The 20,312-nt window shown below is 39.9% G+C and overlaps 1 protein-coding gene across 11 annotated transcripts in view; it reads left to right on the plus strand.

Annotated features, from left to right (window-relative positions):
- Positions 1–20,312, plus strand: part of SGSM2 (small G protein signaling modulator 2) — a 348,102-nt gene that overhangs the window by 204,214 nt on the left and 123,576 nt on the right. For all 11 annotated transcript variants that reach the window (XM_075594354.1, XM_075594353.1, XM_075594358.1 and 8 more), the window contains exon 3: positions 18,923–19,085. In XM_075594354.1, the coding sequence (XP_075450469.1) occupies positions 18,923–19,085 (163 nt within the window). The remainder of the gene's footprint in view (positions 1–18,922; positions 19,086–20,312) is intronic.

Genomic DNA, 20,312 nt, shown 5'->3' on the forward strand with positions numbered 1-20,312 from the left:
ATGACAAACGGTTTGCAAAATATTCTTAAAAAAGTAAAGAGGCAGCCCTATGTTTCAGCATCAAATCTGGCCAATCTACAGTAGGTCCCTGCAGTTGGTGCTGAATCTACAAACTGAAAGGGATAAAGGGAATACTGTACATAGGACCGCTGACAGATGAAAGACACAGAAGGGAGTTAGATTATCACTCTCTGCCATAACATTTGCTCTCCATGAAGCTGTGTGTAAATGCATTAAACAGCATTATGTGACAACTTTTTTATTTGATTTAATTTTAATTTGTTTAACAAAAAATAAACCAGGATGGGTATGGGGTACAGAATAGCAAAATAAAGTAGTTGGGTGCGGGAATGGGTAGTTGCGTACATTACAGGTATAGGTACAAGTTACATTTTGGATTTATACATTATCCTTAACATTAGATGTGATACAATTTGAGATTAGACGTTCAATGTATGCTGTTATTGTTAGGGTATTTGTTGGAGAGTAGAGCATATTATAGATTCCAAGAGACAATATCTAACTGACAGTTGTACTCAGCTAATTAAAGCAGCGATACTACATTTCCCCCCTTTTTTTCTTATTATTTTTATATGTAAAGCATGTGGCAATGTACAGGTATAATGCTACATTCTTGCATACAATGGCAATTGTTTGGTGCTTCTGTTATAAATCTGTAAAAATCCTGATTCTGTGGTTAACATAGTGGCTGCCTATGAGTTTCAATCCTTCAGTCAGTTTAACTCAGCAGCTATAATGAATCCTTTTATTACTAAGGTAACATTATCTATTGTTACAGTTGACAGCTCAAACTGCTGGGATCATTAGCAAGAAATTATCACTAATAGGAAAGTGTTGCAAAGATCTTGCACTGCTTGGGAGGTGGGCTAAAACCTACTATAGACATCAAAGAATGCTTTAAAACTATTTAAGAATGGCATTAAGAGTTGAATAAAAGAAGAATAGAAAAAACTATCACTATTATCTAATAGGCCTACTACTGAATTGATTTAGAAAAAAAACTTTTATAATTTTTTACATATTTTGCTGCTTTAAAGGTTGGTTATACTGTATAAAAACAATTGTTACCTTATAGCTGCTCCATGGGTTCCATGGTTCTTGCAGCTTTCTCTGATGTGACATGACTTTTTATAACAGCCTTGGCATTGGCACATGAAAAAGGTACACTTTTTAGTTCCTCCATCACTACGGGATAAAGGAGCTACCTTGATAACCTCATACAAAGGTACCTTAACATGAACAATTCACTATATGCAAAAATCAGATTACCAAGGAAGCATATGTATAGACAGATTTGGATTTGTACAGATGGGTTGAGAAGATCCTTTCTGATCTGACAAGATCTACTCTTTGACAACAACATTGGGAATGCTATAACTAGCTAAAGGTTCTGAGCTGTAACCAACAGGTGTCTGATCATGAAGCTAGCCTGAGCGCAATGCTCATACACACTGTCAGGAAAAAAGTACAATAGGTGCATCTGATTTTCAGTAGATATAGGACAAAAAATGTCCTCTAACTCCTTTTTACTAACACAACTGCTGAAAGACAGAATGAAGGAGAAACAAAGGAGAGAAAAGGGGCCTATTTATTTCACTGTTAATTTGTCCTTTCCACATTACTAGAAAATGGAATGCAGTTTAATGTGCTTTTGCCAGATAGATTGCATGGGGGAGATAATATAAATATATATATATATTTATATTTATATTATCTCCATCTTGGGGTGCGATATTTTTAGAAAGAAATATGAAAAAAAGGCATTGTATTTTCCCCAAGGAGAAAAAACAAAGAAACCTTGAGGAAAGGAAGCAAGAGAAGGGAGCAATTTGCGAAGAAAGATAACTAATGCACAAGAGAGAATATTATAGCGGGGCAGTGAAAGAAATGACAAAAAAAACTGTAGAGTGAAAAGGAGTGAGAGAAAATGTGTCACGAGGACTCCAGGAGCAGGTAGGACCTCAATGGCCGAAACAGCAGGGAAGGCAAAGATTGTTGAGGTCGGTGGCAGGCGGCAAGCAGGATCGTCGGGGTCCAGGCAGAGATCGGTGGCAAGCAGCAAGCAAGGATTGTCGGGTCCAGGCAGGGGTCGGCAGCAGGAACAGGACAGGGGAGCAGGAACTGAGACTAGGGAGCAGGAACTGAGACCAGGGACTCACAAGCAGGAAACAAACGGGGACAAGCCAGAAAACTAGCAAGGGCCTATATTATGTACAGGACTAAACAGTAACAGAAGCAAATCAGGGCATGGCAGAAGGAGTCTGGACACAAAACAAAGACAAGGGAGGAACAGGAAACTATAAGGACAGAGGACAGGAGCAACATGAGGAGACTGAGGAACCACAGAACAGACAGAAAACAACAGCACACCCGGTGGACAGAGAAAAGAACTGGGAGAGAGGAAGATTTAGGAAACTATGTCAGAGCTATTCCTGACAAAATGTAGGTGGCAATGGAAAAAAATGAAAATGAGACATACGGTAGGTCCTTTTTCTATGAAGTGTGGTAGCACCATCCTGGTGATGTTGCATGAAAACCCCCATTTACTTAAATTTATAGAATAAGGACCATAGAGACAAAGAAAAAAACCCCAGAAAAGCTGCAATGCCAAGTGCAGACCATGCATAGGAGCGTCACTCCTCAGCGAGAAACATAACAACAAGGGTGACGGTGCACGAACCGCAACACAATCAGTACAAAATCAGGAGTAACCGGATTTGAAAAAAAAGTCGGCTAGTGAAAAAGCTCACCCCTACGCCCCTTTCACTTTTGATTTTAATATTGCCATCCCTGTGCAAGGAATCATTCTGTCGCAGTTTCTGCACCATCAGGTTTACTGTTAAGTTTGCCATAGAGATAAAGAGCAGGAGCAAGAGAGAAATATGTTTTGAGGGGGTTTTGGGAGAGAAATTAAAAGCATTGGAGAAAGAGTAAGAAGAGAACATAAGCAAAGAGGTATTGAGAGATAGATATAAAAGGGAAGGATGGATGCACAAGAAGAGACAGAATTAGGGATGAAAGAAATATAATATAATACAAAAGTGCTATATACTGTATGTAAAGCAGTACATACATGGTTGGCACTATATAAATAAAGATATACATACCTACATACAGAACTACTCAAGAAATACATTTCTATTTTATTCTTTTGAACATATGATCTGTGTACAAAAACTGTAATCATGTAGAGAACACGAGGGTGTTCATCAGTTAATTTAAACCCATTATTGTTATTACATATTTTTATGCACCATATGTACTAATTTGCACACTACCATATGTGTCAAACAACTTATAAGAAAACACACTGACAGTGCATGTAACATAGCAACCTTGTGGTTGGGTCAGTAAAGAACTCTGACACTAATTAATTCTCAAAAATGGCTGTTTATTCAGACAGAGAAGGGAAACCGCTTTGCAGGCACTTAGAGCACAAGTACAACATCAAGCTTGTTTCAGTCCTTACGCATCTTTGGAGGCAAGTCTAACTAATTTATTTCTGAGGTTTTTGCTTCTAATATACTAGTGGTATGAACAGTAGCAACTGTAAATCATTTGTTTTACAAGTAAAACCTTAATATATTAATATTATACTAAGCTATTTACAGTCTGACATAGCAAAAATCTGATGAGTTTATTATTTGCCACAGCTCAATAATCAATCATCTGTTAGAGGGTCCAGCAATATATTTCTCAGTCCTTTGACATCGATGACACAGCTCTGGCATCACATTTTTGATGCATGTCTTGTAAAAGCTGCACAGATGCCGGCTCACGAAGTTAAACAGCCAAACCAGGTCTCTGTTGTTTAATCTGGGGGGAAATGAGAAGGAAACAAAAACTAGGGCCCAAACACAATTACTAATCAGGGGTGAAGAAATGTCCAAAATACTTAGTTAAATGTGATATATAAATAAATAAATCACTTACATGAGTGAGAAAACAGGCTAGGTCAGGGATCCACTTCAGATCTGGAGAAAATACAAACGAGCAATGTTTAGGAGCCTTAAGGTATGATAACTTCAAAATGATCTCAGGTACATGGCTTCCAGTTTAAGGTGCTGTCCTCTTCTCACTGGTAATGTTCCAAATAAGTTCTGGCTGCAGTGGCTGAAAACATTTCTCCTGCAGTGGCTGAAAACATTTCTCCCTTGTATTCGTGGGGAGACACCGAAAGCTTCCATGTAGACTGGCTGTCAGCGTCGTCAGCTGTGCAGACGTACTCCCCCGCTTGTCTGTATGAAGAGACGCCGGAAGCTCCGATTCAGACTTGCTGCAGCCTAACTTCACTGGTCAGTGATGGAACTTGGAAATTGGAACCCGGATGACTCTGCGTCTCAATGACGGAGGCAGAAAGCAACTAGGCACACTGGAGGGACACCGTGGGATAATGCTGTATACAAAATCAATCCTACGCGTTTCGCTCTTATTTCTTAAGGCAAGTGAAAACGTTGTCTTTCTGTGAGCTGAACCGCCTTCACTTCCAAATATTATTTAATTTCACATTTTTTTCATTCCCTTATTTCACGTTTAATATTTAATTTGCGCTTGCTTCACCCCACTCTAATTTGGGGAAATGTAGGCAAATATCCTTTGTGTCTTTCTGTAATCCACTCACTATTGAATAGGAACTATGAAATCACGAGTCTCCTTTTGTAAGGTACATTGGCGTGGTAACCTTTTTTTGCCAATTACTTTATAATATATACTGTGGCAGGATGACCGTGGTTAGTGAGGAGACGACACGACTCTTCTGGTGAAATAATGCTGGTGGATTTATTTGTCCAAAAGTGTAACCAAAACAATGGGTACTCTGTCCCTTTAAGTGCAATAAACGTAAACAAAAACCTATCCCCGGTCGGGGAACTGACGAAACAAAAGTGCAGGCTATCTACCTGGCTGGCTTACTAACCTAGTCCAGCCCAACAATGTTCAACAACACCAGTTGGCTCCTTACCTGGGAGCTTTATTCCCCCTTGGGACAGGTTCAATCTGAGCAGCCTGTGTCTGTCAACACTCCTCTGTCTTCTCTCTCTGCCTGAGAGAGACTGCTGCTGCAGAGGCATTTCCTCTTCCTGTTTTAAAGCAGGTGAGCTAGCTTAATTTTAATCACCTGTGGACTGCTTAATAAGCTGGGTTAAACCCTCGTCTACTGGAAAGCATGCATACTGCCATCTCCTACTAATGTATACAGAGTCAATGACCCTGTCACAATACCTAAATGGTTTTTGTTTCCAATTTTGGCCAGTTAGCCCAATTTCTGCCTAACTTTGAAAGTAATTTGCTGTACATTGGGGCATAAGAAAAATAATCTGGCATTATCCAATTATAATGCAGTTATACAACTAGGCAGAGTTAATGAAGCAACTCAGAATAAAATCAGAATCGTATTCACCAATAATTCACAAATATTTTACGTACTTTTTTCTCTGACGAAGGAGGCATGAGAATTGAAGCAAAGAATAACTTAAAACGTATAGTTACTCCTCAAACTAGAGAAAAAACCACTTGGGCTGGTATTGACAAACCTCTGATAAGCGGTATTGGAGCTGGATCCCGCTTTAACTGCTGTTGAATTTTATGGCGATTAACATGGGATTGAGCTCTGATACCATATATCAGAGTTTAATGAATCTTCTACAAAGGGTTCCATCTGTCAAGGCCTTTTGGAAGCAAAGTGCAAGCTCTGTGTGACCCTGGCAGTTCGCATTATCTCCTTGGACAGTAGGCACCAAACATTTGATGGTATGCTATTGAGGGAAGGGACTCATTGTAAATGTAATGTGCAGATTTGTGTATACTTTCAATTCTACATAAGAAAAAAGTATTATTAAATACTATCTGTTAAAAAGTCGCCACAGCTCAAAGTATAACAATTACAGTACCTATTTATTTAGTTTTTCTTGCACTGTTGATTTAAATTTAGAAATGTAAATGTCATTGGATCGCAGCGACACCTGCAGTAGGTGGGTTGGACTTGCCTTGGTTCTGAGATTCCACCCCATATAATACATGTTTCAGATTCTGTTTTTTTGTGACACACCCAAGAGTGACTTCTAATAATAAGTCAGGGTGACCTACTTTCTTTGCATTTAGAAGGTTCTTCCGTATGACGTGACGGTCACGAGAAAAGCTAATTTAGTATTCCAAAACTAAGTCACCTTCTTAAAGCATGATCCTACATGCCAAGTATAACCCAATCTCTTTACATTGCACATAAGGATTAGCAAAAGATAAGCATTGTATTCAGGTTTGTGGGACTTGTTAAAGGGACAGAAAACAAGATTCCCATTGCATATCATGTTCATGTTTCCCAACAGATACATCTTGCCAATGACGGATGATATCACCCATATATTTTCATTCACACTTAAAGTAACACTAGAAGGGATAAAACTGCCATGTAGTTCTTTCATGTAGTAGAAGGATGTACAGGCAGTAAGGAGTGCTCTGATTTAACAAAGCGCAGGTGTCCTTGTAGCAATTACTATAAGCAATCTCGAAGCGAGCGCTCTTATCACAGTGAGGGATGTCTGAACATGTAGCCACCCACGAATCAGACCTTATATTACACAATATGTAATCATTTGAGCTGTCAGAAGAATGTCTAAATGGAGCGTGTGAATGTTGGTACTTTGGAAAGGTCTTTAGAATGGAAATTAGCCTTCGTGTTTTCTGTAACCCTGATGAATAATTAAGGCTCAATCTGCTGTGCCATTGCTTATGATTGTTTCATTAATATTGCAATAACTACAGCTGATTTGCGCTTATTTTTTTTAACCCCATAGCCACTGAGTAGCTTTGTAGGTTTTACTGGAAGATGGGTATTGTAGGAGATGTGTGCAGAGGTTTAAAACAAAAAAATATATAATGTAGGCTTTTATTTCACCCAAAGCTTTAACAAAGTATTAGCTTGTGATCAGCATAAACAGGGTAAACAAAATAAACCAGGCCTAGCTCCTAGAGGGAGCACTGGCAATACAAATAATGTAGTCCCTATCTGTGGGTTGGAGGGCTAACCCCCTGGTTCCTACTGGTTAGGATAGGGGATGGAAAATCCAGGTGCTGGGTGTTCTCTCTTTAGCGGTCCAGGGTGGTAGCTTCCTATACATGGGAGAGTTCAAACGCAGCCTGTTCTCTATAGCTGTCCAGGGATCAAAGAGATCCCTGCAGTTTCTACTCCAGGGTTTTTAAAGGCCTTTAATGAGGCAGCTGAGCAGGCAATTAAGACAGGCCTCTGGTTTTAACCCGTTTAGTGCTGTCTCAGGCTCTGAAAGTCTGTTTCCCCTGCATGACTACTATGTGATAAGACATCCACCCTGTTACAGGTATGTTAGAAACTGTTTTCCTGTAGGGTTTTGTAATGCCCCATTCATTCTTTTGACCAGAGAAATTTAAATGATCCTATTAGATCAGTCAACAGGTCTTGATTTTGCTGGGATAGTCCCTATTATAGCAAAAAGTCAGCAGAGAGATTCCCATATGTTGCTCTGTATCACTTCAGCATTGATAATGGAGTCTTTGGGACTTATTCAGAAAGCCGCATTGTACTGTAGGCTACATTATTGGGTTTGTCATAGTTTTTAATTCTAAAATATCACTTCTGGTTTATGTCCATGGTGCTTATGTTTGGTATTAAATAGGCGTCAGGATTGCTGCTTTAAAGGGAAGTCCTTTATAAACCATAAATCAAAATAAGACTGCTTATTTTGCTAGAAGTTTCTAAAGTTCGCCAGCTGTGCATACTGTACATACTAATAGACAACTTTAACATAACCTATTTATTGCTAGAATTGTGCCTTCCCTCAGACTAAGTGTACTTACTATTAGGGATGTAAATTCCTTAGAATGATTGCTTTATTTTCACAAAAGAAGATGGTTTTTACTGTCTGAATATTTGCTTGGCTTTTCATTCTTTATCATCTCGTTCTGTTACCTCAATTTTTCTGTAACATTATCTTATTAAGGCTCCATTATTATGTTTGTGAATCATAATAATGTCTGATCTAAGCCTTCTTTTCTGTCATGAAAACAATTCCATTTGCATCAAACAATTCTTTTAGGTTTGCTTGATGTTATTTTATTTCAAAGCCTAGTTGGCTCTTTATATTTTATTTTCAAGACACAAATGTATTTCCTTTCCTCTGTATAATTGTATCCCTTTTTGTAGTACAGCATGATACACACTATACACTATACTCCAAAACTGTTTTGTACAAAGCTTATTTATATCTTTTTGTATATAGTGCAGTCCTCAGAGCTAAGCACCAAACAATCGCACTGAGACTGAAGTCATTGAAGGCAATAGAAACTTCTGTGTTATAGTTCCGTGATTGCCACTATTGCACCCTAAAACAGAAATCCTGGGCACATTTTTTTAACATTGATTTAAAAAAATTGTACACCATGGTTCCCAGTGACATCAAAGCTGGATCTGAAGTGCTGGGACCGGCAGTGGCGGTGATTGACAGGTCATGTCGCCATTGCTCAGGGATTTTATCCATCACAGTATTTAGCCTGTTACTTGCCACCAACATAACTCTGCATTGAGAAAATATTTTGCATTGCAGATCTATGGCTGAACAACTGGTCATCACATGACTCCACAGCTCTAACATATTCAGGCTGTGGTTACGCTTTGTATGTGTTTTATGCAGCTTTTTCATTGGTTTTGTCTGTTCCCATATTGGTTTATCGCCTATTGGTGATTTAGTGCTCTGGATTGCATTGTTCACCCCAGAGTTTTTGAGAATAAAGTACTAACTCTATCAATGATTATGTATGGATCTATCAAGGTGTATAGCAAGGGACAATTTGGATACCTTTATATTTCAATAAGGAGGGGTCACTCTTATGATATTGACTAAAGTGTCTTGATATACAGTACTATGTTTTACATAACTAATCCTGATATTCCGAGCATGCTCCAAAATTCTTGCTTTAAGGCAGCGTTTGGTGCGTCCAATATACTTTTGTCCACAGGGACATTCTAACAAGTAAACTACAAACATAGAGTGGCATGAGACACAATCCTCAATGTTAAAAATGTCTTTAGTAACATGAGACGTAAAAGTTTTTCTATTAGTATCTAGATGGCCACATGCCTTACTTTTACCGCATTTGTAATTCCCCTTTGGTTTAGTAGATAACCAAGTGTCATCGTGGTGAAGTTTATCACTTATACCAATATCACGGGGGACAAGGTAATTTTTTTAATTCTTCGCTTTACGAAAAATCACACTGGGTTTGATGTCCAAATATGGACATAAAACAGGGTCATTAGAAAAAATGTTCCAATTCCGATTAATATTATATATTTTAGAACATACCGAATTAAAATTAGTTGTGAAATGCACTTTGATAATATTAGGATCACAAGTTAAATCGGTAGTGGAACTTATAGTTTTTTTGATCAGTAATGAGTCTCTGTTCATAACCAGGACCTTTTCTAGAGACTCCAAGAGGTAATTAATGTTATAGCCTCTCTCTATAAATCTATTGAACAACATTTCTGATTTTTTCTCAAAATCTTCCATCTGTGTGCAATTCCTCCTTATATGCATAAATTGCACCAGAGGTATGTTGTTTATCCAAGATTTTTCAAGATGTAAATCCAAAAAATCGATTGACAAATCATCACATACGGAGTTAAAAATCAGATTAAACTCATTTCAATTTAGATACTGTTTGAATTAATCAAAAGAATTTGTGTTGGGAGTTAGTTTCAGCCCTGTGGATGTTTAACATTGACATACTACTGGTTGTACTTATGGGAGAATCTACTGGTTGTACTTATGGGAGAATCCAGAGCTAAAGACGGACGGCCCCAGGACAGCTGATCCACCATAGGAACCGGACGATCTGAGATTGCAGATTTGGAGTACCAGCCGGTGTCGATATCGAGGAGTCCGTGTCAGCAGGTGTGCGCCCTGTGGTAACATGTCCCTAACATGTATTGCCTGATATATTGAGTTTTGATGTACGTGCATATATTACCTTCCTTGCAACAAGCAATTATACATTTTGATACACTATGAGTTGTGCGCTGTTTTTGTTTTTCCTCCCAAGGAAACAACGGGATTAATCACCAATGGCTCTAACCTACAGTCCTTGTGTAACATGCCTATTATTGCTACACCATGATTAATATATCCCACTAATTATTACTCTCTGTTTCCTTATAAGCTGCAGCACCATGACATGATGCTAAACATCGAACAAGAACACCAGTACATTTAAATCAACTCATCTGTGATTAGGGGTCTATAACCATAGCTCTGCTTGATTTAAATGCCCTGGTGGGCTTGCTATTTTAGAGCTGCTCGCTCGCTAATGCCATAATAGGCACATGTGACATTTCAGATGCAAATTACATAAGCTGTAATCATAGATCATTAGAAAATCTCGCCACAAGAGTGTGTCTCGTGGTTAAATGGGTAAATGTGCTACAGTTTCTACTTCCCTGTATTTTTCACTTTCATTCACTGGCATTTTATTGTGTGTTGTACATTCCTCCAGAAGCAAAAAGAAGTCAAATGTTTATCTGCCTAAAGCATCTTTCCAAATACTACACACTTTACTGCATTGCATTGAAAAGAATTTCATTCATCCTGTTCGCAATGCGAACGTGTAAACAGGACTCCTGTTTATAATTTACCGTACTACAGATGCAGCGGCCATCATTTTAACAAATACCTTGGTACATCCCGCGTTGCGGACCCGAGATGGTCAGTTGCAGACTAATGGCCCGCCGGAGTAACACAGCAGGGGTCCCTGCTGTGTGAATCCTACCGGGGTCTGCCTGCCTGTAATAGACGCACAGTAAGAGATAGGCTGAATCAGTCACTCTAACTGGGCGCCTCTCACAGGCGATCGCGGGGGTTTTATTAAAATTCGAACATTACAGTAATGTTGCAGGAGGTATCCGGAGCTGAACCGCATTATTTCAGGTCCTGGGACACCCTACTTCCCAAGATACAAGCCCCGTTATGGGGTGCCGGTATCCCCATGTTAAAATCCTGTGGGTCACGTGACCGTGGGATCTAAACAAAGCAGAGGGGATACCGGCACCCCATACCGGGGCCTGTATCTCGGGAAGTAGGGGGTCCCCAAGGCTGAAATCAACTTTGTTCAACTCAGGAGACCCCCTGCTCCCTCACACTAGTATCAAACATCCCCCCCTCACCCAATAAAAAACAATTACCTTAGCAGCTAGCTGCTAAGGTAATGAAGCTGCTTACACTTTATTTTTATTCATAGTGTGCGTGAGCAGGAAGTCTCCTGAGCTGAACAAAGTTGATATCAGCCTCGGGGACCCCTTACTTCCCAAGTTACAGGCCCCGGTATGGGGTGTCGGTATCTCCTCCATGTTAAAATCCATGTGGGATGTAAACAAAGCAGAGGGATACTGGCACCCCATACAGGGTTGGTACCTTAGGTCTGCGGGGACCTATGGAGACCACCTGAGGACCCTCAGACACCCACAGGAACCACCCGTGGACCCCCGGATGCCCACAGGTACCACCTGTGGACCCATGGGAGACACCTGCGAGGAAGAACCGGGGGCCCCACAGCTGTGGGGGCCCCTTGAATTGTGCGTAAGACCACCATCAAAGAGCAAGGAGTCCATTGCCACATGCTGGGAAGCTATCCACAAACGCTGTTTTATTAAGTGCAATATTGTTCTAACCGAGTCTAGTGTAATAAATCTACTGTGCCATGATCTTTTCTCTTTTTGTTTATATCAAGTCAATATCCTGAATAAGCTGAGATCCAGCCTCATCTATCTGATTAACCTCTGAAACTCCAAGTGGGAGTGAGTTTATACATCACAAACTACATTAATCTGTAAGTGCATGAATTCAACTCAACATGTCTAAATAGGCTAATAACCTTTATTAATACATTGTTGTTTTCTTCTGTATTTACCCAATATACGCTCAATAACTATACGTAAGTCAACGCGCCGGAGGACATCTTTTCTTTCTAACATACATATGAACCGTAACGCTATGTTAACTTTGTAACAGGCGCTACATCTGTATACACTAATCCAGGGACGGCCAACTCTAGTCATCAAGGGCCACCAACAGGTCGGGTTTTAAGGATATCCCTGCTTCAGCACAGGTGGCTCAATCAGTGGCTCAGTCAGAGTAACTGATTGAGCCACCTGTGCCGAAACAGGGATATCCTTAAAACCTGACTTATTGGTAGCTATTGAGGACTGGAGTTCTTTTGCTTTTGCTTTAAACAATAATTTTGTAAATCTGAACAATTTGAAATGTTGCAGTCTTTTCAGTATTAGTTTTAGGAGTGTAAAAATCTTGTGTACTATATACGCAAACACTAAAATGTGAAGAGTTTAAGGAAATAGTTAAACACATTCTAAAAATAGGAAATAACCCATGGAACCTGAGACATTGACCATTAGGTGATGGCATATTGTGACATACCTGTACAAGTGTTACTATTGAATCACTCAGAAATTCAGAAATACGTTGAAACAATAGCCACGTGTTGTGATATCATGGCATCATCTATTGGCTTTATTTGAAGATCACTGAAATAAAAGGAGCTGAATGTATGCAAGGGTCACTTATGTCCTCAATTAAGCGGCCATCACTAAATAAGCAGCTACAGTATATCTCAAGTGTGGTACATGCCCTAATACCACTTGACACAAATAATAACAGTGACTGGTAGCTTGACAGCTGAAAGAACCATCAATTCCCATTGATCTCCAGATATAGACAAGCTAATTCTAAGGTTCATGAACACGGTGCTCCAAGCTGAGTGACTATTTTTAAAATGAATGGTTTTCTCTTTGAAAACATTCTGAATAACGGTGATCTGATATGTTCAGCTAAGGGGGTTCTTCAGTTAAGGAACCGATGGTGTTCATGCCTAGGGTGATTTGAAAACATTTAGTAAATACTGTAGCCTAAGAGGCTATTTTTACAGATCACTGCAGCGTCCACGTATTTTTCAAAGAAGTGTTAAATGAAACACATTGAAATAACTGGCTTACACTTATATTTCTACTAGCTGAAAGTACCTGGCTTTGCGCGAGAATTCTAAGAAACCAAAAAATACTGAGATTTATAAATAGATAATTATTTGTTTTAGTTTAGTTTCCCCTACTAAAACAACAACTCCACCCATAATAGTTTGTCTCTGAGGTCCTGAAGTGTTTAATCGAGAGCCTATAATGCGTGTTTTTGTGGGCATTGTACTCTCGTTCCAAACAATGATCTCGCACTCTTGAAGAACTTTGGCTGCTCCTGTATTGATGAAAGATGAAAATTCACGTCTGATCCCAAACATACCTCTGTTGAATTCTGATTTTCATATTACCCTGGTGAGACTTATGTACTATTTCTTCCCCATTGAAAGAACATAAGCCCACCCGGGTCATAAATCAGTTCTGGCTGACAGTTTTATGATTTAAGAAAATTGGATTTCATAAGTCTGACTCAAAATATTAAAGATATTGAACAAAAGCACTGGATGGCGCTCAAACACTTATAAGTAAAGTGAAAAAAGTGCAAACAGATAATACTGTGTACTATCCTACTGTCTCTGTACGTTCTACCTACCAATTAGACTGTAAGCTCCTCGGGGCAGGGACTCCTCTTCCGAAATGTTACTTTTATGTCTAAAGCACTTATTCCCATGATCTGTTATTTATATTATCTGTTATTTATTTGATTGCCCCATGTATTACTACTGTGAAGCGCTATGTACATTAATGGCGCTATATAAATAAAGACATACAATACAATACAATACTTTAAGTTGAATGACAATATATAAATATAATACAGTGAAATATATATTAAACAGTGAGTGAAATGAAAAGCAAACAGATCTTACTTCTACACTTTAAAAGCGTGTTCCCAAAGCTCAACAGACAATTGTTCCAAACAGTAGGGGAGCCAGATAATATGCCATGAAATAAAGAAAAATCACAATATGCAATATTATTTGCAATATGGCAATACAAATGTGATAATACAAGTGAAATAAGTAATATATAGGTGTTCTACTCACAAGTGGAGCAGAATATCAAAGCAGAGATCCAACACAGCGGCAGGTTGTCTCCGGGTGGTGTAGGTGATGCATGTGATCCTTCCCGAGCTCAAAGACAGAAGAAGAGAACCATAGGGCAGGCAATTCAAAAATGTTATCAACACATAAAATACAATTGGAGGCTTACATGGTTTCAGCAAACATCAGGCATAGGATAAGCATGGTAACACAGCCTACAGTTCGTTGCGACCTCGCTGTGGCTGTTCCCTGCGTCCACGGCACCGATTGACGTCACTTCCTATTCCGGAGTTTGAAACGCACGTTGCTTCCGGGTTCTCTCTCCTCCTCTACGGATCCCTGGATGGTCCAAAAACTCAACGCGTTTCGCTGCACTTGATTGGCAGCTTCATCAGGAGTGGCCATTTGATGCATCACTCGTTGGTTATATACCCAAATTCATAGCCAAGGTGTAGTCTGATTGGCTGAGCTTAATAAGGTAATCTGACTACCTAATGTGTACACAGAAGCAACATTATCCTCAATCGCCCAATTATTTAGCTGATATATATCGGATTATTTTTAGTGCTTTTATCAGTATTCTAGCAAGTCTTTGTTATTTGGGGAACATAGGTCTTGTTAGTTCACCTTTTATTGATGTACTTATTTTTATTTATTTGTATAAACTTGTATGTGTGATTACTCATTGAGGCATTACTTAAGCTTTACTGTGTTACACATCAGGTAGTTAGATTACCGTATTAAGTTCAGCCAATCAGACTACACCTTGGCTATGAATTTGGGTATATAACCCACGAGTGATGCATCAAATCGACACTCCTGATGAAGCTGCCAATCAAGCGATGCGAAACGCGTTGAGTTTTTGGACCATCCAGCGATCCGTAGAGGAGGAGAGAGAACCCGGAAGCAACATGCGTGTCAGCGTGCGTGTCAAACTCCGGAATAGGAAGTGACGTCAATCGGTGCCGTGGACGCAGGGAACAGCCACAGCGAGGTCGCGACGAACTGTAGGCTGTGTTACCATGCTTATCCTATGCCTGATGTTTGCTGAATACATGTAAGCCTCCATTTGTATTTTATGTGTTCATAAAAATGTTGAACTGTCTGCACTATGGTTCTCTTCTTCTGTCTCTGAGCTCAGGAAGGATCACATGAATCACCTACACCACCCGGAGAAAACCTGCCACTGTGTTGGATCTCTGATTTGATATTCTGCTCCACTTGTGAGTAGAACACCTATTGATTACTTATTTCACTTGTATTATCACATTTTTATTGCTATATTGCACTTTGTGATTTTTCTTTATTTCATGGCATATTATCTGGCTCCCCTACTGTTTGGATCAATATATAAAAGACCTCATATCTTAATCTCTCTAATACTTAGGCAGACGTGAGTCATATCAATAGGTTCAGATCAGTTTGCTGAATGTAACAATACTAATTTTGACCGGCTTCCTCCTACATTTTAGCGACAAGTGGATATCTGTCCCTTGCAACTTCTGAAAAATCAAGTGTTTGCCCTCATTGGATCCGTCTAATTGCAACTGTTTTGAATATCTATATGTTATTGTTCAGAATAAATGTAATCCCATGACAACCTATATTTAATATAGCCCTCAGACTAAGTGATGACCTGTTTGTCACCTCTTTCTGTGATGCACAGGGGATATTTCAAGAATGTTAAGGTTTTCTTTGAGGCTGACAGCCCAGGATCTGGCTATCGTCCCCAGCCTTCTAAACTACACATATTTCCCTAATAGTAGGCCATTGGTGATAGCCCTTGATTAAGCCCTTTTTGTAGATCAGCACAGATACAGGAACAGTCTTGACCTGTCATAAAAACAATTGTATTTTTAACACAATTGCTTCCCAAACATTAACCCTTGAAGTACCAGATTGATTAAAATACCTAATATCCCCCGCCATTTTTATTACCGTACCAAAGCTTTTCTTGTAATATAATTTACTGTGTTTGGATTTAGCCTGGTAAGAAAAGCAGAGGAAATCAAATAATGACATACGTGCTGACAAACAGAAAAGCCGGACGCACCGTTGCATAAACTGTAATGAGAATGCAATGTGTATTACAACAGATATAATGTAATTTGTGACCACTGTTAAAATGTTAATGCACTAACGTTACCGTTGGATGTTAAATCAACTTCAGAGTAGATTACAATCAATACAGACAAATGCAATTCTTCTGCCAGAAGGTGAAATATGGTGGCAGTATGTCCAGAAACTGTGGCGTAAGAAGTCAGCAAAGTATTAGGTATACATTAGCTGAACAGTTTTCAGATTAGTGGCATTTCAGTTGCTGGAAAAGAAAAGGCGCATATGTATTAAGGGAAAGGTTGGAACAGATTTAACACAAAGTCCATATTCACTATGTCATTTATTTTATTAGGACTTGTGAGACTGACCTAAAAGACAAAGTTGTAAAAAGTTTAAAATGAACAGTTTTAGTATGTACGGTATCTGCCACTATAGGCATTTTCTTCTACAAAGCAAATTTTGCTCCCCATTCACTAGAATGAAATCATGCCTTCAAACAAACGTTGTTCTGCAGAGTGAAATGCCAGTGTGGTATGATTGGTTATACATTTTAATACATGTAATCACATGCTAAACAGGGTCTAATGAAGTAGACGTATGTGCTGTAGCCTGTCGGGCATGCACAGGGTATCTTGGTTAAGGTCTTGTGGTTTCTTTTCTGAAATCAAACTTGTCTGTGGTATCCTACTGACTTAGGATAGGATCTATCTATCTTAATGTCTTGTATAGCGCATACACAGAGCGAACCCTGCTCCTATGACTTTGTGGGATTAGTGCACTCATGAGCTTTTTATTTGCCTATATCATTTATAACTATCCCCTTTAGTAAATTTGACCTTGTAAATAAAATAACTTCTAGAACTCTGTGGGTTAAATATATTTTTATCTTATCATAACATATTTTGTATAAATGGAAGGGAATGTTGTCCTGAAGTGTGTGTGTGTGTGTGTGTGTGTGTGTGTGTGTGTGTGTGTGTGTGTGTGTGTGTGTGTGTGTGTGTGTGTGTGTGTGTGTGTGTGTGTGTGTGTGTGTGTGTGTGTGTGTGTGTGTGTGTGTGTGTGTGATCAACACTTCCTTCGCCGTACAACAAGAAACCGTTTTCTCCCAGACAGTAATGTGGAGAATTGCCAGGGAGAGAAATCTCCCTCTCTGTGTTTTACTTTTATATATGTCTTTTGAGAAATCCCAGCGATATGGATGTTGGCGTCTAAAAAGTGAATGTTATGTGCATTATTTCCATTACAATAATCACAATACAGTATGTGTTTCATATTTAACATATCTATGACCGCCGCGATTCACCCCGCCGCCGGTCGCTTCGCTACTAAGGCACTTGCCTTACCCTAAAACCCCCTATCCTAACCACTAAACCCCCTTAAATGAACCCACTACTGTAACCTCTAAAACCCCTTAAAGTAGCCCCCTGCCCAAACAAGTAAAATGTACCTTACAAGCGGCCGGCGGCAGAGGTTCCAGCGGCCGAGTATACATGACTTGTTAGTTCAAACGGCAAACTTGGACGTGATAATTGCTCATCTGTTTAGGGACTTCAAAACGGGAAAGGTTTCGTATTTCTGAAGAGGGGAGTAAATGCTTAATTGAGGCAAAAAGTTATCTGCCCTTAGCAGTGAAATGAAAAAGCCGTTTGATTGAGGTAGCTTACGGTATACCCTCTGGGGTTTTTACAACTAGAGCACTGGGTTTGGATATTCACCGGATGCATATAAGTTTAAAAAAACTTTCATAATGTGTCAATAAAATAAGTAAAACAATGTAAGGCAGTTTTTGCACAACCAGCTACTACTGAAGTTATAACTATTATTTTAGTATACTCAATTACTATTGTACTAATAAGTCAAATACATTTTCTAAATCCCTGTGCAGAATTCACAATGTGTTAATGACCCTTCTGGCAACTACTGTAAGGGTTAAACTTTGTATTCCTAAATCATTTCCGACATTATACAATGTAGAAAAGCAATGATTGCAGAGTACCTAGTGAACCTTTCTAAAACAGAATGTAAAAAGGCTTTCTCCAATGTGTAAAGAATATGTACTCAATAGGGAGCACTCATGATACTGAAGTCCTCCCACGGGTGCTCCATGGGCATAGAATAGACCAAGGGTGGCCAACTCCTCCAGTCAAGGACAGGTTTTCAGTATATCCCTGCTTCAGCACAGATGATTCAATCAGTGGTTCAGTCATAATGATTGTGCCTCCTGTGCTGTGGCGGGGATACCCTGAAAACCTGACCTGTTGGTGGCCCTTGAGCACTGGAGTTGGCCACCCCTGGAATGGATACTTCAGCCATGGCTGAGTAAGCATCAACATAAAGTAGAGGTGCTGCTGTTCTAAGCTCCCACTGTTAGCTAAAGCATCCAAACATTTGTATATGTGCTCATATGCAGGGCAGAGTCTGTCAAATATATTGCAAATACATGTTCGGTATTGTCAAGATAAAACGGGGCTTATTCACTAAAGTCTCCTGACTGCTAAACCACTGCAAAGGAATTGCGCTCAATTTATCAAACCAAAAACTCCAATTGCTTTCAATGAGATTCCCCCCCCCCCCCCTTTTTTTTTTTAAATAATGGTGCTGTTTTTTATGCTGGTTTTGCTGCCAGAAACAAATAGTAAAATAAACCCCATGGCAGGGTTTCAATTAATTTATTTTAGAGATATATTTGCCAATATTCTGTGTATTTTATCCATGTCTAAAAAATGATAACCGGTCCTGGCATGACAAATGATAACCAGTCCTATTAATCATGTCTTTCTCCCGTCTCTCCTAGGGGTGGTGGAGGCTTGTCTCCTGCACCTGCTAAAGCGGAGGGCGGCTGGCTTCCTGCGGAGTGATAAAGTTGCTGCGCTGTTCATGAAAGTGGCCAAGACATGTGCCACGGCTGCAGATATATGCAAGAAAGTGCAAGACCTGCAGCAGCAGGTGGAAGGCAGGTGAGGCAGATACAGCACCCAGAGTTTGTTGGTTAGAACTTAGGGATGGGTAACAATTAAAGGTCAAATGAGTTTCACATTTTGTTTGTGGACTAAATACAAAAGACTCAGTTTCCCGGCAAAACACCAAAGGAAGTTCTGTGTGCGGAGGAAGGTTCCCGGTGAGGAAAATGCAGCGATTTTGGCAGCACTGGGGAAGTAAGTCAGGCTAAATCTGCATAATAGGATGTGTGTGCAGGAAGAGCATGCTTCTTTTTCTCTGGGGTTTAATTCAGCACTTTCTGCTAGTAATCAGACTAAACCGTTACTGTAATCAAATCGCCTATTGGATGAGCAGACAATTTTTTTTAGTTAACTTTAAAGCCGATAGTAACAAATGTATCATTATTTTTTTTCAAGGTATTTTGTTCATTATTTATTTTTTAATATCTATGTGTGTATATGTGTGTGTGTGTATATATATATATATACGGTATTGTCTATTAGTTTTTGTATATATATATATATATATATATGTGTGTGTTCTCAGGGCCGCCAACAGAAATCATAGGGCCCAGGACAAATGAAAGGAGCAGGGTCCCCCGCCCCCATAGCGCACCCCCCCCCCCGAATCCATAGTGCACCTACCACGAAAAAATATTTTTTTAGCGCGCAACTTTTACTTAACTGTTTTCTTATTGTGATACAGAAAAAAACATTACAATGCAGCCTGTTTATTTTTATATTTTCAACAAAAGATAGGTGACTGCCTGCTTGGGTGGCTGGGTGGGTGAATGAGGGAGTGGCTGGGTGGGTGAATGAGGGAGTGGCTGGGTGGGTGAATGAGGGAGTGGCTGGGTGGGTGAATGAGGGAGTGGCTGGGTGGGTGAATGAGGGAGTGGCTGGGTGGGTGAGTGAGGGAGTGGTTGGGTGGGTGAGTGAGTGGCTGGGTGGGTGAGTGGCTGGGTGGGTCAGTGAGTGGCTGGGTGGGTGAGTGGGTGGGTGGGTGGCTGGGTAAGTGACTGGGTGGGTGAGTGACTGGCTTGGTGGGTGAGTGACTGGGTGAGAGTGACTGGGTGAGTGAGTGACTGGGTGAGTGAGTGACTGGGTGGGTGAGTGACTGGGTGGGTGAGTGACTGGGTGGGTGAGTGACTGGGAGGGTGAGTGAGTTACTGGGTGGGTGAGTGACTGGGTGAGTGAGTGACTGGGTGAGTGAGTGACTGGGTGAGTGAGTGACTGGGTGAGTGG

The sequence above is a fragment of the Ascaphus truei genome, chromosome 3 (genome assembly GCF_040206685.1).
Source record: "Ascaphus truei isolate aAscTru1 chromosome 3, aAscTru1.hap1, whole genome shotgun sequence".
In the NCBI taxonomy this organism is placed as follows: domain Eukaryota; kingdom Metazoa; phylum Chordata; class Amphibia; order Anura; family Ascaphidae; genus Ascaphus; species Ascaphus truei.